Genomic DNA, 24,399 nt, shown 5'->3' on the forward strand with positions numbered 1-24,399 from the left:
AGAGAGACATAATTCCACATCCTGTACATCTGGCATCCACATGGTTACCGCTCATAGTTAATAAGAATAGGGAGAAGCCCCATCCTGAATACCATGGTGCATATAAGAAAATATCTGAAGTCCTGCAGTTTGTGGCAGTTCTTACTTCAGCTGTGTTTTCATATGCCTTGAAGACTGGAACCATTTTCACTTGAATAGCTGTGCGCAGCTCCTAATACAGAAATCCACAAAGACCTTTATCATAGAATCATAGAGTTGGAGGAGACCCTGAGGATCATCTAGTCCAGGCATCCCCAAACTTGGCCCCCCAGATGTTTTGGGACTACAATTCCCATCATCCCTGACCACTGGTCCTGTTAACTAGGGATGATGGGAGTTGTAGTCTTAAAACATCTGGCGGGCCGAGTTTAGGGATGCCTGATCTAGTCCGACCCCTTTCAATGCAGGAATATGCAGCTGTCCCTTATAGGGATCAAACCTGCAACCCTTGTCATTATCAGCACCACGCTCTAACCAACTGACATTATTATTATTATTATTATTATTTACAGATTCCCAACAAAGGAGTAGATCTGCTGAAGAAAGATAAACCAAGGTAATAATCTTTCTGGTAGCTTGAGTTTGTTTAAAAATACAGAAAGGAAATGGGTAAGCAAGATTTCCCCCTTTCTTTTTTATAGAAAAAGAGGTCTTTCTCCAGATAGCAAAGACTCTGGAAGTGAGAAAAAATGTAAGCCTGAAGATAATGAGAAAATGGAAAGCAATAGCACTGAAGATAAAGAAGAGAAGAGAGATGAGGCAGATACAAAGGACAATGATCAGGCAGACCAGGAGGAACCAAGTTTACTCCTTGAGTCTGAAGATGAACTATTAGTGGACGAGGAGGAGGCAGCAGCATTACTAGAGAGTGGAAGCTCAGCTGCAGATGATGCGGATGTAGCTAACTTAGGTGATGTGGCTTCTGAACAAAAGGAGGCAGCAGGTGATGATGCTACTGCAAAACCCGAAGAAAATGCTACAGCTACATCAGCGGCAAAAAAACTCAAAAAGGTAAAGAGAAAACAATCATTTGGAAGAAGTTTATGCTTCACCACAAGATTATTTCTTGCCACAAAAAACTTTCTGCCTTTCGAGAAAAGCTGCTCCTCATAACGTGGTATCTTAATAAGGGTTTCAGAAAGGAAGGTTCTTGTGTAGTCTGTGTGTATACACCCCATAGCTGTTTTGGGTGGTATATCAGTGTTCCCCAACCTTGGGCCTCCAGCTGTTTTTGGACTACAATTCCCATCATCCTTGACCACTGGTCTTCCTAGCGAGGGATGATGGGAGTTGTAGTCCAAAAACAGCTGGAGACCAAAGGTTGGGGAACACTGGTATAGATGACTGTAGTCTGCAGCAGTATCCTGTCCTGTAAAAAGTCTTACTTTCCTCATTTTATTGCTTACTCTTGAGACCATGTGCAAGTCTCTTGCTTGCTTCATCTCTGACCATGAAACAAAGATACGTAGTGACAAGCTGTGCATCTGCAGGGTACTCAAATGAATTACAAACCTAAACTTTGCAAGTCACAAGTTTAGGAGGGAGGCAACCCTGCCCTAGGGATCTGGAGAGAACTCTTTCACCAGTGCAAGCAAATAAATAAGTAGTATTTGTTCAAGGAAAGTGCCAGATCCGTAGTGCTAACCTTCGCCACAAGAACATTTTCCTTGTGGGAGTTTGTTGCCTACATGGTTCCTTCTTGTGCTCCTTGCCCATTCCTGTTGCTTGCAAAGTGGGGAGATACTGATCCCTGACCCAGTTTTGCACTGTGGCTGGGGGTAAACTGTGGCCATTGGCATAGTCTTTTGTACCCCACCGCTCCAAAAGTCATCTCTTTTGAGGAGCACTTCCTAGAGAGGGAAATAAAAGTGGGTGTTTGCATGTGATGGAATTACCCTGTTGGACTTCAGTGTGTATTTTAAATGAGATAGCTTGATTTGAGAAAAGCCATATCTAATGTAATAAAAATAAATTGTCTCAATAGCGACATGTAGGTGGATTTCCAAGGAGCATGGAAGGCTTTGTGACTCTAGATGAAGTTGGTGATGAAGAAGATTTAGATCACCAAAAACGTAAATCTGGTATTGTAAAAACCGAGGGCAGCATAACAGAAACTGTAAGCACAGAAGAAGGGCAGCAAGAAAACGAGGCACTGGAAAATGGTGCTAAAAATGAGAATTTGAAGTCAGAATCATCCGAGGTGACAGACAGCACACTGTCAGAAGAACAAGATAAAAAAGAAAACACAGAAGGGCAAGAAAGTGCCCGTGACGCACAGGCCACTCCAGATGAAAATAGGATTGGACCGTATCAGCCAAGTGTTCCTGTTGGTAAGAATATTTCATACTCCTCTAATGTAACGTGTGTTGTAAATGGACCACAAGAAAGAGACTTCCTTTCCTAAAGAGGTATTAGCTTAGAATTCCCAGTCAGTTCAGGCTCAGTCATCAAAACCTTATGGGCACAAACTGTTAAATCACTAAATAGAATACAACACATGTGCACATTATGCCAAGCCATAGTTTAGAATGATGTAATTAAACTGAAGAGACGCGGGTGACGCTGTGGTCTAAACCACTGAGCCTAGGGTTTGCCAATCGGAAGGTTGGCGGTTTGAATCCCCGCGACGGGGTGAGCTCCCGTTGCTCAGTCCCAGCTCCTGCCCACCTAGCAGTTCGAAAGCACGTCAAAGTACAAGTAGATTAAATAGGTACCGCTCCAGCAGGAAGGTAAACAACGTTTCAGTGCGCTGCTCTGGTTTCGCCAGAAGCGGCTTAGTCATGCTGGCCACGTGACCCGGAAAAAAACTGTCCGCAGACAAACGTCGGCTCCCTTGGCCTGTAAAGCAAGATAAGTGCCGGAACCCCAGAGTTGTTCACAATTGGACTTAACTGTCAGGGGTCCTTTACCGTTACCTTTTAATTAAACTGCAGTCAGCCTTAAAGCGCACACACAGCTAGAAGTTCAGAAGTTTTGCTTAACTGCAGTTCAATGAATGTAAATAAGTTGTGGTTTTATGTTGTGAATCATCCTGAGATCTACAGGTATTGGGCACCATGCTAATTACATAAATATAAAACTAACTTACTATGGTTGTTTTTGTTTTCAAAGTGACTAGCTTCATGTAAACCCTAGTCAATGTTAACCACAGTTTGTCAGTACAAACAACAAACTTCTTCCAAACTCTCCTGATTGCGTTGGAAGAAGGGAGTCTTATGTTCTGAGACTGTTAGACTCAGTCGTATTCCATTTATATCACATTAAATAACAGTTCTGTGAGGTGTGAACCAAACCATTTTATTTAAGAGCATTTTAAAGGCAAGGATGCATGTGTAGCCAGTATAAGACTACTGATTTACAGATCACCTATTCAGTACAGAGGGAACTTAGGGACTCACTTTCTGGCCCTTCTGTTCTGGATCAGATTTGCAATTATGTGCATGTTTCTATCTAGGTATGAGCTTTGTGGTGCCCCGAACTGGATTTTACTGCAAGTTGTGTTCCTTGTTCTACACCAATGAAGATGCTGCAAAAAAGGTCCACTGTAGCAGCCTTGCACATTATCAAAAGTTGAAGGTAAGGTAGAATTCCTCACCTTCATGCAGCTATTGGAAGAAGCTTAATTAAAACCTTAGGATAAGTAGCTCTTTGTTAAGGCTCTGGTTTATTTTGAGTGGCAAATTTAATCTCAATTTATTCTACACCACCTAGTTCAGAAGCTCATGCATACGCCATGTCATATGCAATCCAGCCCAAATTGGAACTTGGACATTCCATTGTAATCAAAGTATAGTGACTGGATTATGCCCAATGTACACATCAGCCTTAGTACTTGATTTACCATGAGATGCAGCAAGCTTAAATTTGAAAAAAATTATGGAATGTTGCTAATGATGCCATTGCAACACAATCCCGGCAACAGAAACAAATTACAATTCAATCCTCCCTTGTTTGTTTATTCGTTACAGAAACACATGGAGAAGGCTGAAGACAAGAAACAGAAAAAAGAGACTTAAATGCAAAAAAAAGGTTTGCCAGTTTAAGGAAAAAATGGTTTTATTTTCAACGTTAATCTCAATACAGTAAAATTGGGGAAACGCTATACTACTTAGATTTTAGTAGATTAAAATAGAAGTATAATTCTGTTAGTGTGTTTAATGTTACAGCAAAATCTGCATTGTCAAAAACGATCTTTTTTTTAAAAAAATGGGAATGACAATACAGCTTTTTGTGCTGATTGATGCTTGAAGCTACCAAGGAAATGTACAGCATTCTGAAGAGTTAAGAAAGGATTTCATCTGCATTAATATTTTCAGGCTTCAAAGAACATCCCTTTAACCGTTGGTTCTGTTCAATTGAATATAAGCAGTTAGCTTTTTTCCCTCCTCTGGAACATTCCAGTCTATGTCCAGCTGACTTTCATGATTTCATTTCACTTTTGAGAATCTCTACTAATTTTTTGTGACTTTTTAAAAAGTGGAAATGCTTTATTTTAGTCTAGGTGTGTTTGGTAGTGAATAGAAAAACTGATAGTCAGCTTTTAAAATGCTGTGTTTCTTCTGCTTGCGCAGAAAGTAAATTCTTCTTCTTCTGACCAGTATTATTTTTCTTGCTTGCAACTTGAATTTAGTACTTTTCATACATCTCAAGTATAAGCAAAAGCAGCATTTGAACCATAAATTGTAAATAGTTACCTTTTTATGTTTGTATTTCAATTCTGATCCTAGACCAGTTACTAAGGTGTCACTAAAATTGTTGGGACTTGCTTCAAAGTAACAAGTTTACCTCTTCACATTTGGTTTTATCTTAGAACTGTTCTCTTGATGTACCTTCGTGTGGCTGATGTGATTGGGAGCTTGCGTGTATAATCTGTTTTCATGTAGTTCTATTAATGATTTTAACAGCTTACATATATGTCAATTCAGGTTGTTATAGTGTCAAACCAATAAACCAAACCAGCCATGAGGTTTTTTTGTGTGTGTATATGTGACTCTCTATAGCCAGTTTTTTTTTTATACAGACAACCAGATCATCTGTCATGCTCTTTGCCCACTCAGCTTTTCCACTAAAGGTCAACCAACCAGCTACAATGGTATTAAAGGTTCTGATTTTAAACCTCACAGCATGACCTCCACTTCCATGAAGTTTCCATAATTTATAGTTTGTGTTAACTGTCTGAACAGCATGTGGTATAGCTGGTCTTTACTGTACTTAGGCTAGAATTCAACAGCACACCTTCCAAAAGAGCTTGTTTAGTGTAATCAGCTGAATTTGTATGTTTAGCTCTGGAGCTAGTGTGTGAAACCTTTATTCACAAGGGCAATAAACTCCCTAGTATTTGTCAATAAAAAAATTCATGACTGTAATAATTTGTTTGCATGGAATGGAAGGATCTCTCTGTAATACCAATGCTAAAACATTCAGTTTTGCAAACTTCATGCATAGAATAACTAAGCCATTTTCAGAAAACGTGGAATGTATAGGTATCTGCATACAGTGGTACCTCGGGTTAAGTACTTAATTCGTTCTGGAGGTCTGTTCTTAACCTGAAACTGTTTTTAACTTGAACCACCACTTTAGCTAATGGGGCCTCCCGCTGCTGCCGCTGCAGCACAATTTCTGTTCTCATCCTGAAGCAAAGGTCTTAACCCGAGGTAAAATTTCTGGGTTAGCGGAGTCTGTAACCTGAAGCGTATGTAACCTGAAGTGTATGTAACCTGATGCGTATGTAACCCGAGGTACCACTGTAGTTGAAATCTGCCAATAGTTGACTTCACACAATTCAGAATAACTTCTAAGGTTAGTGCCATTATTTACAGAATATGGAAGCATTATGAAAACTAGGTGTTGAAATTCCCTCTAATATATAAATATATAGTTATAGACCCCTAGCTCTGATTAGTCTTGTTTAGCCATAGCTAAAGGTAGGGCAGGAAGAAGACAGAGACCAGAGAAGGAAGCAGACAGAACTGTGGAGACTGAGGTGAGGGGTGAAGAAAGCTGATGTTCTGGAAAAGGTTTGAAGGAAACAGCCCAAGTAAAAGGAAATTCTAGTAGAATGTGAGTGGTAGGAGGCAGCAAGCAGAAGAGGAAGATGGCCAAAGGAAGAGAAACACAAGAGACTTAAGATGAAGAGCTAGGTGAAAATGTGGGGCAGCAACAGTTAGGAAGAGTACCATCACCACCATGTGGGTGGTCTTTCATGTGGGTGGTCTTTAGCCAAAAGAGAGTGAGGTGGTGACAGAGAGGATTGGGAAAGGGAAATTTTTGGAACTCGTGGCAAAGCTGAGTCATTGATAACTCTTCTTTGCCTGTTGTCCTAAAGCTGGTCTATCACAAAAACTTGGTATGTACTCTCATCACAGGCTGAGCATCTCTGAGATCAAGAAGATTGTCAGCTTGTTCTGTGATTGAGTGAAGATAGCCAGCTCACCTTCAGCTGTCAACATCACTGGACATACACAACAAAATTAAATGAACATTTAAATACAGTTTCACTGTGCTAGAGGGGTGTGATGGAATTGCCCCTGGATATGGGAATTTTTGACATGAATGTTCCACAAAAGTGGATTGATCACAAGCCAAACACTCCAACCAAACCCACTGATGACACTATTACTGATTTTTGATGGAGTGGGATGTATTTTTCTAAAGAACTACCAACTTTCTTTGTGGCAGTAAGAATAACTATTACAAAATATTGGAAACTTGTAAAATCATGAGGATCTAATGAAGAACTGGCATATACAGGTGTAGTTAGTTGCCTTATTGGAAAATCCAGCTCAAGTCAACACAAAAAAATAACATTATAGCTGCATTTGCTAAACACTGGTTCTGCTTCATGTCATAATGCGCTGCTTAGTTTTTCGGGCATATATCAGTATGCTGGAGGATAGACATCTGCCAAGGTTTGCCTTGGGCTGTTTTGAGGGAGATTTTGACTCATCCCTGGTGAATCACGCAACCCAGGGTAGCCAGTTACCACCATTTACACTTTGCCTCTATATTTAAGGTGTTTTCAAGAAACATGTTCCAAGAGCTGCATACACACCTATAGACTTGTAGCACCTTTTAAGACTAACTATAAGTTTTATGGTATAAGCTTTTGTGGCACTGCAGCCCACTGTCAGTCGGCAGGTCTGATGGTAGAGCACGAAACTTAATCTCAGCTCTTGAGTTCAAGCCCCACAATGGGCAAAAGATTCCTGCATTTCAGGGGGTTGGACTAGATGACCCTCTGGATCCCTTCCAACTCTACAATTCTATGGTGATGAATATTTTCTGCAGTGCATGCCAACTGAGATTTCAACATGCATCTGATGAAGCAGGGTTCATGAGAGCTTACGCCACAAAACTTTTGCTAGTCTTTAAGCGGCAGCAAGAGAGTTTTCTGCTGTAGCAAAACCAACACGGCTTCTCACCCGCCTGGGAAAATGATAAAGAAGGCGGTGTAACTTTCTTTTTGGATGTGGGGGAGGGGTGTGTTGGTAAACGGGGGTGTAAAAACTGATGACGTGTCTTGGCATTTCTACAAAAAGCTCAGATGCATGCTACTGCTGAGAATGAACATTGCAGCTGGCAACAACCCAGCCCCCTGCGCTGTGCTAAATTGCATACTTTTATCAGGCACTGGCAGATCTGTTGAATGTCATTTTAAGCAGGATGCCTAAAATTTGTTGTTGTTTGGTTGTGTCCGACTCTTCGTGACCCCATGGACCAGAGCATGCCAGGCACTCCTGTCTTCCACTGCCTCCCGTTTGGTGAAACTCATGCTGGTAGCTTTGAGAACACTGTCCCACCATCTTGTCCTCTGTCATCCCCTTCTCCTTGTGCCCTCCATCTTTCCCAGCATCAGGGTCTTTTCCAGGGAGTCTTCTCTTCTCATGAGATGGCCAAAGTATTGGAGCCTCAGCTTCAGGATCTGTCCTTCCAGTGAGCACTCAGGGCTGATTTCCTTCAGAATGGAGAGGTTTGATCTTCTTGCAGTCCATGGGACTCTCAAGAGTCTCCTCCAGCACCAGAATTCAAAAGCATCGATTCTTCGGCGATCAGCCTTCTTTATGGTCCTGCTCTCACTTCCATACATCACTACTGGGAAAACCATAGCTTTAACTATATGGACCTTTGTTGGCCTAAAATTCATAGAATCATAGAGTTGGAATAGACCACAAGGGCCATCGAGTCCAACCCCCTGCCAAAGCATATTTGTACTCTACAGGATTTATTTCACCTCTTTGTAAATGAACAAGGCAAGTAGGCTTCCATCCTGATAAAATTTCACGTTGTTTCTGCCTGGTTTCGAACCGGGGACCTTTCGCGTGTTAGGCGAACGTGATAACCACTACACTACAGAAACACACAATTATCACTATCTTAAAAGCTGCACAGAAGTCGCCTTTTTCTGGTGGGAGAGAGATCCCTAGTCCCAATTAAGTTGGCATGTGTAAAATCAAACCATTGAGTTGCCAAGTTGGAATGGACTCAAAGGGTCATCAACCAGCAGTGCATGATCTCATCTAGATCATGATCATAACGAATGGCCATCCAACCTCTGCTGAAAAACCTCCACGGAAGGAGAGTCCACAACCTTCCGAGAGGGTCCACTTCACTGTCGGAACAATTTATTTTTCAGCAGCTGCACACCTTCCTATATTTCCCTTATATTCACAGCGTCTTTTTTCCTCCCTCTTGGAAAAATGGCGACCATAGAGGTAGGAAAAATAATAAGAGAGTCCCGCTGCGGCACGACTTCCGGCACACCCTAGAGAGTCTCCCCCTGTTTCGTAGCTCTGTGGTCACTGCGTATATTTTAAGAGCGGAAGCCCGGCTCGGTCGGTCGCCGAGCGGAGACCATAGAGACGGCCGCAAGACGGGGCGGAAGTGACCTCACATCCGGCCTGCGGAGAGATAGGTTGGAGAGGGAAGGGGGGGCGGTTGTTGTGTTTCCAAAGGGAAGGGGGCGGCGAAGGAGAAGCGAGGCAGCCGAGTAGAGAGCGGCGAGGAGCGGCTGACCCAATTCTTCGAAAGGTGCGGCTGCAGCGGAAGGGGGCCGGGGCCTAGCGCTCTGAGGCGGCGCCGTGGACGCCGGTCTCCCTTTGCCGCCCACACCCCGCGTGAGGGAAACCTTTCGGGGGGGGCAGGACCACGACGAATCCCTCTGAGGCGATAGAAGGAGAAGCGAGGGGGGTTGGTCGGAGAGCGGCCTAATGGCGCCCGTTGGGGGGTTGGAGGGTGTGTGTTTCCCCCCTTCATCCGGGTACCCGGGGCAGCGTACCTGTCTGTTAGGGGCGTGGTGCATGATGGGATACGTGCCACGGCTTTCCGCGTCTAGTGTACTTCGAACGCTCCCCCCCCCAGCTCTCAGGGGGTGGGGCCTGCGCGCTCTTTAGGCGGTGGACAAAGAGGGCGGGGCGGGGCTTAAGCCACGAGGGGCGGGGCTTAGCAAAGGCCTAGTTAGGAGACCACCTCCTCCAGCCTGCTGTGCCTTATGGGTCGGGGCTGCTCTTTGCTTTGGCTTAGCATCTTAACCGAGGCAAGGGAGGACTGAAGTGGGGTTTTTTTTGGGGGGGGGGCTTTTCGTTCATATAGGGACCCTGGGGGTCATCTAGTCCAACCCTCTGCAATGCAACGTTTTGCCCAACGTTGGGCTTGAACCAACAATCCTGAGATTAAGAGTGCCGTGTTCTGTCTTGTTGTTTTCCTACGCAGAAAGGAAAGCAGCAGTGGTGGTCGGGAACACAATATAGAGGGCTGTTGTATATATTTGTTTGTTTACCATGTTTTAAGGGACACGGTTGGCGCTGTGGGTTAAACCACAAAGCCTAGGGCTTGCCGATCAGAAGGTCGGCAGTTCGAATCCCCGTGATGGGGTGAGCTCCTGTTGCTCGGTCCCTGATCCTGCCAACCTAGCAGTTCGAAAGCACTTCAAAGTGCAAGTAGATAAATAGGTACCACTCAATCGGGAAGGTAAACGGCGTTTCCGTGCGCTGCTCTGGTTCACCAGAAGCGGCTTAGTCCTGCTGGCCACATCTCGGCCAGTAAAGCGAGATGAGCGCCGCAACCCCAGAGTCGGCCATGACTGGACCTAATGGTCAGGGGTCCCTTTACCTTTACCATGTTTACACCCCTCCTTTCCATCCAAGGAGCTGAGGTTCTCACCATCCCCGCTTTTATCAACAAGCCTGTGAGGTAGCTCTGGCTTTCACAGGGATTTTGAACTCCTGGGCCGTAGCCCAGCGTTTCTCAAACATCCTGGGTCCCCAGATGTTGTTGGACGACTACTCCCATTGTCCCCTAGCTAGCAGGGAGTTGTCCTCTAACAACAATTGAGAACCCTAGTTTGAGAAACACTGCATGGGCTCCATCAAAGTGTCTGTATTATTTGAAGAGATGTATTGACACAAATAGGGATACTCGTGGCGCTGTGGGTTAAACCACACAGCCTAGGGCTTGCCGATCAAAAGGTCGGTGGTTCGAATCCCCGCGACGGGGTGAGCTCCCGTCGCTCGGTCCCAGCGCCTGCCAACCTAGCAGTTCGAAAGCACCCCCGGGTGCAAGTAGATAAATAGGGATCGCTTACTGGTGGGAAGGTAAACGGTGTTCCGTGTGCTGCGCTGGCTCGCCAGATGCAGCTTGTCATGCTGGCTACGTGACCTGGAAGTGTCTGCGGACAGCGCTGGCTCCCGGCCTATAGAGTGAGATGAGTGCACAACCCTAGAGTCTGGCAAGACTGGCCCGTACGGGCAGGGGTACCTTTACCTATTGACACAAATAGGGATATGGGTGGTGCTGTGGGTTAAACCACAGAGCCTAGGGCTTGCCGATTAGAAGGTAGGTGGTTTGAATCCCTGCGACGGGGTGAGCTCCCGTTGCTCGGTCCCAGCTCCTGCCAACCTAGCAGTTCAAAAGCACAAAGTACAAGTAGATAAATAGGTACCGCTCCTGCGGAGAGGTAAACGGTGTTTCCGTGCGCTGCTCTGGTTTGCCAGAAGCGGCTTAGTCATGCTGGCCACATGACCCGGAAGCTGTATGCCGGCTCCCTTGGCCAGTAAAGTGAGATGAGCGCCACAACCCCAGAGTCGTCCGCGACTGGACCTAATGGTCAGGGGTCCCTTTACCTATTGAAACAAATGGGGCTCACATAGGTGAAGCTGATAATTAGATTCACGAGAGGTGGAAGGCAGCACTGCTGTCACACAGCACACACATTTAACTTTTCATATGCAGGTTATATTGTGGGCATATGCAGCTGTCACCATGCTGAAGGTGAGCAGGCCAGGGTCTAGTTAGTGCAGTTGTACCCCTTGGGTTCCATACTAGAAGAAAGATGGGATCTACATCTGCTAAGCAAATAAAAATGGCATTTTTGGTGATGAGCACAGAGTTCGGGGATGTATATTTAATAAACGTACACCCTGTCTTTCCTCTAAAGGCCTCAGGATGGTGTACATGGCTTTCCTATTCATTTTCCTCCTCTCAACAACACTGAGGGTAGGAGAGGTTGTGATTGACCAAATGCCACCCAGTGGGTTTCATGGCCAAGTGGAGATATGAACCTGGATCTTCCCACTCCTAGTCAGATACTTTAAACACCTATTCTCCTCCATGAATTTGTCTGCCTGCAGATTTTTGCCATGATAACTAAAAGGAGCCTCAGCCTGCATACTGCATGCATCTGCATTCTGGTTGCATGGTGACAAACAGTAGAGGAGGGCTGCTGTTTTGATGCCTTTCTTGCTGGGATTCCTAGAAATATACTGCTGGCCACTGTTCCTCTGCCTCATTTTCTCTCTGAATTCTCTAATCAGATACTGAAGTAAGATGGTATGGGATGACATAGTGTGCTTTGGTTATTCTGCTAGGCACCATCTCTAAAGTCTTCATGTTTGAAGCAGAATTAGTAAATCAGATGAGTTTCGCTCAGTAACATTTATTCATTGTTAACTGAGAGAAAAACAAGAGTCCAGAAAGGTACAGTTAAGCTGGCAGGTATAGACATCATATTTCTTACCTACATATTACCTTTAGAGAGGAAAGTGGGAGGAAAGACAGGCCACAACAATCCTTTACTTAGTTTTTCTGTTGTTGCAGACTGTCACTGTTCCTAATGCCCTTTTAAACAGATTGCTATATCCTGGCTTTTTCAGAAATGTGTGTGTGTGTGTGTGTGTGTGTGTGTGTTTGGTAGAATTAGTTTGTGTACCATTCAAGCTTGCAAAACAGTGCATTGATACTTGGGCTGAAGATTCAAAATTCAGTAGCCATTTATTTTCCCCTCATACAGAATATTTCACTGTTTGAAGAGGCAAATTAGTGTGTGTGTGTATATATATATATATATATATATATATATATATATATATTACTCTAATTTGCATTTTTATCTAGGGCCATATTTCCAAACCATTTGCTTCCAAGAAACACTTTTCCCACATTATCTCATCAGATGAGGAACTCCCACAAAACTGCCATGGAACCCCAGAGCATTGTGGAGGATTGTTGGTATGAACTTCGAAACTTAATGTACACAGGGACAGCCTCCTGCCCTATGTTAAATCAGGATGCTGCTCTATAATACATCCCATATTCCTCTGCATTGTGCTTTGTAGAAGATTCGGAAATGGTAGACAAGCTTGCTTTTCAGTGAAGCTTGTTGACAATTACGGATCAGAAACCTCTGGTAAGTTTCTGAGGAGCCTCAAGATTCCTCTGAGCACAGTTTGGAAGCCAGTGATCTAAAATTTCCATATACAATGAAGACACTCTCCCGTATGGGGAAGAGAGAGGTTGGGCAGGTGTGAGAAAAGCTATACCTACTAAAAGTTGTGTCAAAGAAGGCATTTGATGCAGTTTCTCTACTAAAGTCAACCATACCTGGCCACCAGCAGTGCCTGAGAGCCACATGGAAGCTGATCTCTTCTTCTGCAGAAGACATGAATAAAATTATAATAAACATTAAAGATACACTGACCTTGCCTACCCTTGCAGCTATCTTATCCAGGAATCAAATTATATATCATTGGTTTCAGTACATAATATCACAGGGTAGATGGAGAACCGGTTCTTTTAGAGCTAAGTTATATAACTGTTTGGTATTTGCCCACATACATCATCTCTCTCAGGTGAGGTTTGTGACGTCACAATCTCATTTGACATCAGGATCCTATGAATTGCAGGATTTAGGAGGAAGAGACATAGAGCTGCCAGAGGGAAGTCTGTACTTAAACACAGCTCCCCTTGATTGTTGCAAATGGAGAGAGGAACATGATGACATTTCTAAGGTGACTTGCAGTCTAGTTTCCCAAGCTAAATCATAGAAATGGTGTACATTTTGAAATCAAAAGTGGACACAGAACGATAATTATTTTTTGGTTGAATGTAATAATCAGAGATGTTTTAAGCAGAGCCTGGAATATCTTGCAAGATACATTTTAAAAACTAACCTTTTAAGTGTTCTGGCCCTATCTTTGAGTCTGTAGCAGTAGCAGAAGGTTGCATCAATATAACGTGTTCTTGTTTACACAGTCAGCAGGTATGGTACTTAAAGAAGACTTTTAAATTGCAAGTGACAATAATTACAGCAGTTTTGCTATTAATAAGTAGTCTCTGAAATGTTTGGTCAGCTGTGAAATAATTCCTCCAAATACCATGGGGCTTTATTATGATGTATAGTCCGACAATAAATGCTTAACTAAGTATTGCAGAGCTAACCTTGAAACCTGACCATGCTTCTCAAAAGAGAAAGAAAAATAACTGGTATTTCTTGCAGTGTTGGTACTTAAGTAACTTTGACTCCATGTCCATCCTCTAGAATGACCTTCCCTTGTACAGAGTTCTGCTCAGAAGATGCGCCTGCTGGTGGGAGATGAGTGGGGGGGGCGGCACTTCTGCCAGCTCTCCCTTTAATATGTAGCCCCTTTTAGTCTCTAAAAATCTGCTCTGGGGTTGGGACTCTGGAAGGAACGATTGTCAGACAGGGGAAGTCAGCATCAAAAAGCCTTCAGTATACAGAAAGAGCTGTTCTGTTATCAGATGGCTAAACGTCTGTTAAATCAGGGATGGAGAACTTGTACCTGTCAGAGATTGTTAGATTCCCTATATTAAACAGTGGTTTATTTTTAAATGCAGAATTCATCGCTTCAACAAGAGGACCTTCCTTACTAGATTGGCAGAACAATATACAATGGGTGTTTCCAATAAGAACTTAGTCCTCCCTGTGTTCTGAGTGGTGGTTGAAAAACATTTCCGCTGCTTCCAGTGTGTTAAGGCTGGAAATAATACAAAAGAGGGATAGACAGAAAAAATATATAGGAATCAAAACTTTCCCAAGCCTGCTTACCAGCATTCTAAACTCCCATTGTTCTAGGTGCGTTTTGCAACAGGGAATTTCATAAACGCAAGCAGTTTCTGAGCTCTGGGCACAGTACTGCGCCTAAGACAGGGACCGGCAACCTAAGGCCCATAGGCCACAACCGACCCATGGGGGTTGTTTAACCGGCCCATGGACCCCCGCCACCCACTCAATCTGCTCCCGTGCGCCACACTAAACCGGCACAGAGCAGGGACCGCCTTCCGTGATGCTGGCCGGTTTCCCATTGGCTGCAGGAAGCTTTTAAAATGCTGGCGGTGGGGAGCAAAGCCTTTCGGCCCCCGCCGGCCTTCCTGGACCTCTTCTGAAGGCCGGAGGGGGGCGAAAGGCTTTGCTCCCCACCGCCAGCATTTAAAAGAGGTCCCCGGAGATTTCCCTATGGGCTTTCTTCTTGCGAAGCAAGCCCATAGGGAAATTCGTCTTGCGGAACGACTCAAAAACGGAAAACTCTTTCGTCTAGCGAGTTTTTCGTTTTGCGAGGCGTTCGTCTTGCGAGGCACCACTGTATATTAACCGCTACCTATACCATACGAATAACCTATGTCCAAATAAATACACCACGAACAACAACATCAATAACAAATGATACACCACCAACCCTTTCTAATCCACTCATTCGTCTTGCCATTGGAAGCCTTATAGCAGGCTTAGTCCTCATAGCCACCCTCCTTCCAACAAAACACACTCCAATCACAATACCAACCTCTATAAAACTAACCGCTATTATTGTTGCCACCCTTGGAGCACTCTTCGCCCTCCAAATTGCAAAAAAAACAACCTGACTTGCAACCACAAAACGATCAAAACACCATGAATTCTCTAATCAACTAGGCTTCTTTAACCCAACACTTCACCGCATCATCCCACTAACCTCATTATTTATAGGACAAAACATAGCCCTTCACATCAACGATCTCCTTTGATTAGAGAAATCAGGACCTAAAGGACTAGTCTCTTTAAATCTTCCTAGCATTAAAGCTAACACATTTCATCAAGCAGAGATGTTTGATGGGGTTGGGAGGTCAATAAAGGAGGAGTTAATAATTTTAATGAAGGGGTGGTGTTTTCGTAAGTTAAGTGTCATTAGAAGTTTTTTAATAGTTGAATACAACGGTGGTTTTTCAAGTCGCAGGTTTTGGTGAAAGGCCAAATTAAAATAATGATATATTTGATTGAGTTTTTTTATAGTTTGTTTGGTAATTAGTTTAATTGGGGTTGCTTCTAACACAAAAGTCGGAAAGCCCTTTCGTCTTGCGCGTTTTTCGTTTAGCGGGGCATTCGTCTACCGGGGTACCACTGTATTCATTAGATGGAAAGGATTTGAGACATCTTTCAATATGGGAGCTGATGAAAGATACATTAGCTTAACATTGTAATCTGCATCTGCTACAAAGCTGAGAGTGGCAATTAAAGTTGTCTGCATCTTCTCATCCCTCTCCCAGTCAGAAAATATGCCAAATATTGTTGCCTTGTTCCCATATTTCAATTACCAGTCAGCATCCGTGCATACAAAGGGTACCGTATTTTCCGCTCCATAAGACGCACTTTCCCCCTCCTAAAAAGTAAGGCGAAATGTGTGTGCGTCTTATGGAGCGAATGCAGGGGGGAGGCAGGCAGGAAAAGCCGCACACAAGCTCCGCACGGCTTTTGCGGGCTTTTCCTCAGGAGGGAGAAGGGACAGACACGCCTTTCTGCTGCTCCCTGACCTGCTCTTTGGGGCTGGCAGTGGGCTTCCCCAAAGAGCAGGTCGAAAGGAACTCCCGCCGTGCTCCGGAGGCTTCGGGTTGCCTTCACTGAAGCCTGGAGAGTGAGAGGGGTGGGTGCGCACTGACCCCTCTCGCTCTCCAGGCTTCCAAGGTAGCTGCCTGAAAGCGACTGAACGCACCTTGAACGGCACCTTGTTTTAGAGGGGGAGAACAAGAAAAAAAATTCTCCCCCTCTCTGCGCAGCGCCTCCTGCCGCTTCGCTGAAGGGGCGCTGGGCAGAGGGGGAGAATTTTTTTTTCTTGTTCTCCCCCTCTAAAACAAGGTGTGTCCTATAGTCGGGTGCGTCCTATAGAGTGAAAAATACGGTACTTAGATGGCATCTTGTTCAAACCTGATTGAATCTTGCCTATTGGACAATAACAGAGAGAGAGAGCGGAGTGTGTAGAGATGACAAAATAGAACTTTACCAGACTCTGCAGGGAAGGCTTTGAGGAAGATGAAGGACCCTTTGCTATCCATTAATCTTCCTGCCAGAAATTATCAGAACTGCTCTCCACTATTTCTCAGTCAGATTGTCAAACAAGTCAGTGTTGCCTTGCATATTGTCTAACTTGGACCATAATTGCATTATTTTTCACAGTCCGTGTAACATGCAGGTTTTAATCTTTGTGTTTGTTTCCACCCTGAAAGGGCCAATAGGAGAATTTTGATACATGCATAGTCCCATATAGTGTTAGATACTTGTCCATAGATATTCCATCTCCACTGCTTGAGAAGGAAAATGCAGGAATAAGTCTTCCCAAACTATGTGTCTCTTCCAGCACTGCAGACACTGGATCATGTTTCACTGAAATCAACAGTGGACTTTCAAGTAAGTGCAGTTATGGATCTGACTGAGCGTCTTTAAGACCGTGGTGTTGTTGTTTTCCTCCTTTCAGGCTTAAGCTCAAAGGCACAACCATGAAAGACCCAAGTCGCAGGAGTACTAGTCCAAGCATTATCAATGAAGATGTGATCATGAATGGTCACTCTCATGAAGATGATAATCCATTTGCTGAGTACATGTGGATGGAAAACGAGGAGGAGTTCAACAGGCAGGTGGGTTTGCAGATAATGTGACCCCTTCCATATGTTTAAAAAAAGAAGTTTGCTTGTTTGTTTGTTTTTTGTTAAACCGATATTGAGGGCATCTGGAATAGACTGGACTCTTATGGCAGGTTACTATCTATCCGGGAGCTCTTATGGCAGGTTACAGACTATCCGGGAGCAAAGGTCCTGCTGGTGGGCGACCTAAACGCAAGGTTAGGTCCTGATGACCCCAGTTTAGAAACCAAATACAGGCAAAAAATAGGGTACCCTGACGATTTGGGCCCGGAGGTTCTACAACTACCAAGGCAGTCAAAGGATCAACATTCAAATTTTGCTGGAGCCTGCCTCCTCAAATTCTCTAGGCAGCTAAGTCTTCATATCCTAAATGGTTGCACCAGGGGCGACATCCCTGGGGAATATACATTCATGTCTGGGGTAAGATCCAGCACAATTGATTATATGTTGGCGGACAGCGAATTGCTAACAAAAATAGTGAATTTAAAAGTGCTCCCATTCATCATAATAATAATAATAATAAATTTTCTTTATATCCCGCCCTCCCCAGCCAAAGCCGGGCTCAGGGCGGCTAACAACAATAAAACAGTACAAAAGTACAACACAAACAACACTCTAAAATCATTCATTATAAAATTAATTAAATTCAAGCCACGGGCCACCATTGGGCCAGAGCTCCGCGAAGATTGCCGAGGGAGGGAGTCAGGCTGTGCCCTGGCCAAAGGCCTGGCGGAACAGCTCTGTCTTGCAGGCCCTGCGGAAAGATGTCAAGATGTCATAGAGGGGGGACCATTTCCCTTTGCACCTCCAGGTGTCTCCGTTAAACGAGTCACCCTTCCTGAGAACAGTATACCCCTTCCATATGTGTAAAGAAGGAGTGTTTTTTTGTTTTGTTTTTTTGGTATCATATTTTATTAGAAATTTCAGAAGGACTCTTGCCTGTTTTCTGCAGATAAAGCCTTTGCAAAGAATTGTTGTTCTCTCAACATGCCTCTCATTTGCCTATATTTTCTTCCAGTTCTTTGCTTGACAGTCTTGTCTCTCATTCTGAAACACAGCTTGGTACTCTGGTTGCTTAATCTCTGCTCTCTGCTTATACTGGATACTTAAATAGAGAGGAATGCTCAGTGCTGTAGCTATTGGGGGGGTGGGGGCTAGCCAGGTTTTTTGCACCAGGTGAATTTTCCAGAGGAGTGCCATTACACAAATGCACATGGCAGGGGCAAATGGAGTCTTTGACCCAGATGAAATAAAGCCTAGTTTTGCCCCTGGATGCTAAATAAAGTTAGCAAGGCCTTCTAAGATTGAAGGATTCCTTGCCACGTGTAATTTTTAACTTACTAGCCATTTCTAACCCTCTTATTCCACTGTCAAATAGTATCAGTGATTATCTATGTGGGGCTACCTTTGAAGGTGACCCAGAAACTACAACTAATCCAGAATGTGGCAGCTAGATTGGTGACTGGGAGCGGCCGCCGAGACCATATAACACCGGTCTTGAAAGACCTACACTAGCTCCCAGTATGTTTCCGAGCACAATTCAAAGTCTTGGTGCTGACCTTTAAAGCCCTAAACGGCCTCGGTCCTGTATACCTGAAGGAGCGTCTCCACCTCCATCGTTCTGCCCGCTCACTGAGGTCCAGCGCCGAGGCCCTTCTGGCGGTTCCCTCCCTGCGAGAAGCCAAGTTACAGGGAACCAGACAGAGGGCCTTCTCGGTAGTGGCACCCGCCCTGTGGAACGCCCTCCCACCAGAAGTCAAAGAGAAAAATAACTACCAAACTTTTAGAAGACATCTGAAGGCAGCCCTGTTTAGGGAAGCTTTTAATGTTTAATAGGTTATTGTATTTTAGTGTTCTGTTGGAAGCCGCCCAGAGTGGCTGGGGAAACCCAGCCAGATGAGTGGGGTATAAATAATATTTTTTTATTTTTATTATTTATTATTATTATTATCGGGTTAAATGCTGTGTGTTGCTATATTACAAGAATAAGAAGTAAAGTGAAAAGGCAATTTCAAACTCATATTAGTGTTAGGAAAGAAGTGAGGTGTGTTCTGATGGCCTCTCAGACTCCTCCCCCCGCCCCCCCGCCCCCGCGGCCATTTTTCTTTTGTGTCTTACTTCCCAGGCTCTTAGTAGCTGTCTTTAAAGTTAGCCTGCCTCGTTTTACATAGGTTGTGCAGTCAGCTCATGTGGGATGGGAACTAAGGGAAATAAACTATTGTGCAACTAAATTATTGCACAAACTTGCCAAGTTAAGGCTACTTATTGGAAAATAGGACTCTTGCTAGAACCAGCTGAATTGTAAAAAAAAAAACACCCGAAAAACCCTTTATTTTCCATGATGAAATTACTGTGAAGTAGTTGGTTGAGCAGTGCTGTAGCATTTTCTGTGAAGAAGCCTTAAGATTGGTGGCTGCGGTAATGGTAAAGTTTCTCTCCTACGTTTTAAATACAGATCGAAGAGGAGTTGTGGGAAGAAGAATTTATAGAACGTTGCTTCCAAGAAATGCTGGAAGAGGAGGAAGAACATGAGTGGTTTATTCCAGCCAGAGATCTCCCGCAAACGATGGATCAAATTCAGGACCAGCTCAATGATCTTGTTATCAGTGACAGTTCGTCACTGGAAGATCTGGTGGTAAGTGCCTGGTTTTAAACACTGAGTTTATTTGAACCAAGGCTGCCTGCAATCCTTGTCAGGTATTTATTTCAAAGAGGAGCTAAAAAAGAAGGAAATCAAGACACTTCATAACAGAACCTCCTCTTCTGTCTTGTGTTCCTTCTCCCCTCTCCGTCCTGCTTAATGTCTTTGCAGTGGAAAGAATGGAGAGAAATAAGGAAAGCATGTGTGAGAGTTAAGAGTCTAGGAGAAATAGTCTGGGGCTAGGTGGTTAAGAGAGGGAATGTGTGCTTGCAGACCTCCGGAGCAGCTCTCATTTGGCTTTTGGATTCTGTGACAATGTGGCTTGCATGTCTGGTGGCTGAAGCTAGAGATGGCCTCAGTGTCTGTCTAACACCTGCCATATGATCAAGTCCGTTGGTAGCGTGCAAATTGTAATAACATATCCCAAGTGCTGGGAGGCTCAGGGCAATCTTCTGAATTTAAAAAGGCAATACTTTGGGATCAATGAATGAAGTGTGCCTCCAGTTTTAGTAGACTAAAAGCATAGAACTAGCCAATGTAACATATTTTCCTTTCCTCGCACTTTCCAAGTCTGTTCCAAAAACACCTTGAGCATAGATAATGACTAAAATGAGGGAAATCGACTGAATATTGGAGTAGATCCAAAGTTAGCTGCATTTTGGCACCATTGATTTCATTGGGAGCAAAGTTCAACTACTTGTGGGCACCTAAACATATCTGCTCAGAAGTCAGTTCCATTGAAGTTTCCTTCTTGTGTGCACAATGCCTAGACTGAAAAAATGCCTTCCGACAGGGGTAGGTCACCTGCAATATTTGTGTGAATTGCTGCCCTGTATATTTTTTTCCTTGCCTATCAACCTTCTCTGAGAGGCAGGTAATTTTGACAACCTCACCGGAGTCCTTACTTAATAAAGCACATTTGTGCGAGCTGGCTCACAATTTGGGAGTTTCCTACCTCAGTACATACTCTGCACACGAATTCAGCAGAAGTTATCAAAGCAGTTGTTTTTGGACAGATAAACTTGCAGAAACATGTGAATCTTTGCTATTTTTTTCATTGATAGGAACCTCGTGTTAAAAGTGCTGTGACAAAAAAAGTCATAGTGAAGCCTCAGGTACAATAATAAACAAGAATGTAGTATTCAGGAACTCTGGTGTGTTAAGTTAAAACCAGAACTACTTAAAAGTAACCACAAAATAACATCTAAATTGCCACATTAATGTTTTTGCTGTTGATGGTTAAGGATTCACTGTTAAGTTTAGAATTGGGAACAGTGGCTAAGACATCCAGGCTGCTCCGTTTTAATCCATTATCTAATTAGGTGAGCCTGTGAGTTAGGCTCTTTGACTTCTTTTGGGACACGGCTGTGGATCCATAGGCATGTTTTTTTGATAGAAGCTAATAGGCTTGTACCAAATGTATTGGGGTATACTCTTAAGAATGGAATTTCCTAAATACTCTTTATATATCATGTTGGGGGCTAAACATCCAAGGATCTGTATTAATGTGGTGACAATTTGTTCAAAACTGTGGGAAATCAATAAAAATAATTGGTAAACATCCAAGGATCCTTCAAGCCCTACATTCAACATTCAGATAATTGTGTCCTTGACAAACAGTGGGGTTTCCTCTATGATTTTTACAACAGTTTCTTAATCTTAAACATTAGAAATTTAATGTTTGTGCCAGGGGCTTTAGCTCAGTAGCAGAGAACACGCTTTGCATGCAAAGCATACCAACTCAGTCTTGGTGAGTTTGGGACTTCCTCTGCATGTGAAGACAGGGTCCGGCAGATTGAGCGGATGAGACTAAGAGTGGGTCCAAGAGTCAATAAGATGTTTTCTGCATGAGCTGTAGAGGGAAGTGAAGGGCAGGTGGAGCTTGACAACCTGGAAAGGTAGCTCATCCAGGAGAAGGGAAACTCGGGTGCTCAACCTCCAGCTGCCTCGCAGGATGTTTTCGGGAGAAGAAAGGGCTAAGGAGTAAACGAGACACAAATCCGGAGTGGAGTCCCTAAGACAGTTGGATGGAGCCTTGTATGCCTCCTTCCTGCAATTCCTGCTGCTAAGCTGCTTTCCTTTGGACCACATTAGTGAGGCCTGTCATCTGGCCAGCCCAGGACCTCTACACACACTGCACAGGTTTGCACCATGAAGCAGTCACTTCGGTGCTGCTAACACCCTGGCTTGACTTCAGCCCCGGAGGCACACTCCATTGTCTCTTGAGACCCATGGATGCCAACAAGACTCTGCAATCTCCAGCTAAAAGGATTAGTGCATGATGGCAAAGACTCCTGGCAATGCAGCCATGTCCAAAGTCCGTTTCAGGGGCCTAATTCAGCCTGCTGTTTGGTTTAATCCAGCCTCTGTGGCAGTTTATTTCCTGGGTAAAATCCTAAGAAAAGCTCGACAACTTTGGCTGGCCCTCACGCATGTTCACTTCATCAAATCTGGCCCTCTTTGAAAAGTTTGGACACCACTATGGAGAGACACTGGCCATCAGAGCAGACAGTACTGGGATATATGATCAACTAGTCTGACCCCCGTATAAGGCAACTTCTTTTGTTTCTACCTTGTTCTTTAGAATACTTTTCTATGATTGCAGCTTGCAGCTCTTGGCTGTTAAGAACTTTCGTTGAACCTTGTGCAAATGCGCCATAGACACATTTTGCTCCATAAACTCAATCTACAATGTCTCTTTTTTCCCCCCTCCAGGTCAAGAGTAATCTGAATCCAAATGCAAAGGAGTTTGTTCCTGGGGTGAAGTACTAAATATATGAGTAGACTGGGCCCTCTTTTGGTGGATGTAGCACAATTTCCACACTGTGAAGCCAGTATTAGAAGATTTAATTGTTAAAACGCTCTCTCTTCTTGTCACTGTGTTACACTTACGCATTGCCAAAGTTTTGTTAGTCTTGCATGCTTAATAAAAGTGCTGAGACTGTTATTAAGTCAACTGCTGTCAGAGGTTAATGGAATGGAGAGAAAAAATGAAATAACACAATTGGACCCAGGCTCTTTTTGTGAATGAGACAGTGAGGTTGGAAGCACCAGTCGAGAAATGTACCAAGTTTCTGAGAAACTCTTGAAATTCTACTTTTCGAAGGATTCGTGACAAAGAGTGGTCTGTTTTAGCTAAAGCAAGAGTTGGTGTCGATATGCACCTGATAATGCCTTAACATGAAAATAAAAGCAAGGTTTATCTGATTATGCAGATTAGCTGGATTATTTCAGAACTGCTACTAACTCTTCCCATGATGAAGCAAAATTTCACATCCTGCTCTTCTTTTTTGAGAAGAGCGTGGATAATGTATTATACACGAACTGCTTTTACAGACCTGTACAAAGTCCTTTATCTTGGCTACCAGATCTGGCGGAGGAGAAACAAAAATGACTGGCAGATGAGATTGTATTACAGGAAGTTATCATGTTGGAATGGTTGTCCCACTAATACATTGATATTTAAAGTGATGCGAGGTTGTGCGTCACAATTTCTTCCAGAAGTCCAGAAACACGGCACTGCCTGTATAAAATTTTACAACCTCAAAAGAGTTGGTTTTACCTGTAAAACTTTATAGCATTAGTGATTTGAGTGGTGCTTTTCCCCTGCTTTGTTTAATCATCCACTACACAGTAGTCTGCAGCACAATTTTTTTTTAATACAACTAGAACAGTTTTGGCTTCTTAAACTTCATATTTGGGTAGCTTAAGCTGCCATACGTGTTCAGTGTGAATAGTGTTTAAGTTGAAAATATTGTAAAAAAATTATATTTTTTCAAAAATATTTAAAAAAATAAATAATAGTAGAAACGACTTCTTGTTTTTTTTATTTCCTGAGTGTTCATCTTTTTCAGAACTTGTTTGCAGGCCTTGGTGGAGAGAGAGGGTAATAGACTTGACATAAGGAAAAGATGTAAAGGTTGTGTGCTGTTATTTGTAAAGTGAAGCAAATTGGGGGAGACATGGGCCTGAATTAATGTTGCCCTTTTTTAAGATTACTCCTTGGCATGTAATTTCACTAAATGCCAACAACTTTAAGCCTGTTGCTGTGGAATTAGCTTTCTTTACTTCCTAGGTACTGACAGTAATTGTAGTCTTGCACCTGGTTACATGCAAATCAAAGCTATCTTAAGTCTTTGACACATGCATTACCAGATGAAGGGTAACAGCGATTTTTAACTGTCAGAGATAAATTGTAGAGAGTGCTACTTACGCCCTGTATTTCATTGTACATAAGTTGTACATTGACAATAAAAGTATTATTATTATTATTATTATTATTATTATTATTTGACAGTTTCAGAGCAATCATAACCTGAGCTGGGAAACAGTGAGGTGGTTTCAGAGGAGGGGATTTCAGAAAAATGCTTAATAATGGCTTAATACCTTTCATAGTAATTCAGTTCACGGTTTGGTGTTATTAGCTAGCATATTTTTTTACAGCAAGGTCATTATAATAATTATTTACTTAGAAGTGTACTGGAAACAGAACTGGTTCCTTGAGGAATCCAAGCAGCCCTCATATTTGTGTATGTAAACAA

At 43.4% G+C, this 24,399-nt stretch overlaps 2 protein-coding genes and 1 non-coding gene across 6 annotated transcripts in view; 2 read left to right on the top strand and 1 right to left on the bottom strand.

Annotated features, from left to right (window-relative positions):
- Positions 1-5,004, top strand: part of MATR3 (matrin 3) — a 31,956-nt gene extending 26,952 nt beyond the window's left edge. For both annotated transcript variants that reach the window (XM_053380498.1, XM_053380499.1), the window contains 5 exons: positions 552-595; positions 681-1,050; positions 2,024-2,369; positions 3,494-3,615; positions 4,008-5,004. In XM_053380498.1, the coding sequence (XP_053236473.1) occupies positions 552-595; positions 681-1,050; positions 2,024-2,369; positions 3,494-3,615; positions 4,008-4,055 (930 nt within the window). In that variant the 3' untranslated portion in view covers positions 4,056-5,004. The remainder of the gene's footprint in view (positions 1-551; positions 596-680; positions 1,051-2,023; positions 2,370-3,493; positions 3,616-4,007) is intronic.
- Positions 5,005-8,322: 3,318 nt separating this feature from the next.
- TRNAV-AAC (transfer RNA valine (anticodon AAC)) lies at positions 8,323-8,395 on the bottom strand. Its single transcript has one exon. It is a non-coding gene; the product is annotated as a tRNA-Val (tRNA).
- Positions 8,396-8,928: 533 nt separating this feature from the next.
- PAIP2 (poly(A) binding protein interacting protein 2) lies at positions 8,929-23,671 on the top strand. Of its 3 annotated transcripts, none has more exons than XM_053380513.1 (4): positions 8,929-8,950; positions 17,052-17,211; positions 19,673-19,852; positions 22,574-23,671. In XM_053380513.1, exons 2-4 carry the CDS (start codon positions 17,074-17,076, stop codon positions 22,628-22,630), a joined length of 375 nt encoding a protein of 124 aa, XP_053236488.1. In that variant the 5' UTR covers positions 8,929-8,950; positions 17,052-17,073; the 3' UTR covers positions 22,631-23,671. The 3 variants fall into 3 exon arrangements, with proteins under 3 accessions (XP_053236488.1, XP_053236487.1, XP_053236486.1); XM_053380512.1 differs by lacking the exon at positions 8,929-8,950 and adding an exon at positions 8,957-9,066; XM_053380511.1 differs by lacking the exon at positions 8,929-8,950 and adding an exon at positions 13,054-13,319.
- Positions 23,672-24,399: the final 728 nt, after the last annotated feature.

This window comes from Podarcis raffonei, chromosome 3 (assembly GCF_027172205.1).
Source record: "Podarcis raffonei isolate rPodRaf1 chromosome 3, rPodRaf1.pri, whole genome shotgun sequence".
Classification (NCBI taxonomy): domain Eukaryota; kingdom Metazoa; phylum Chordata; class Lepidosauria; order Squamata; family Lacertidae; genus Podarcis; species Podarcis raffonei.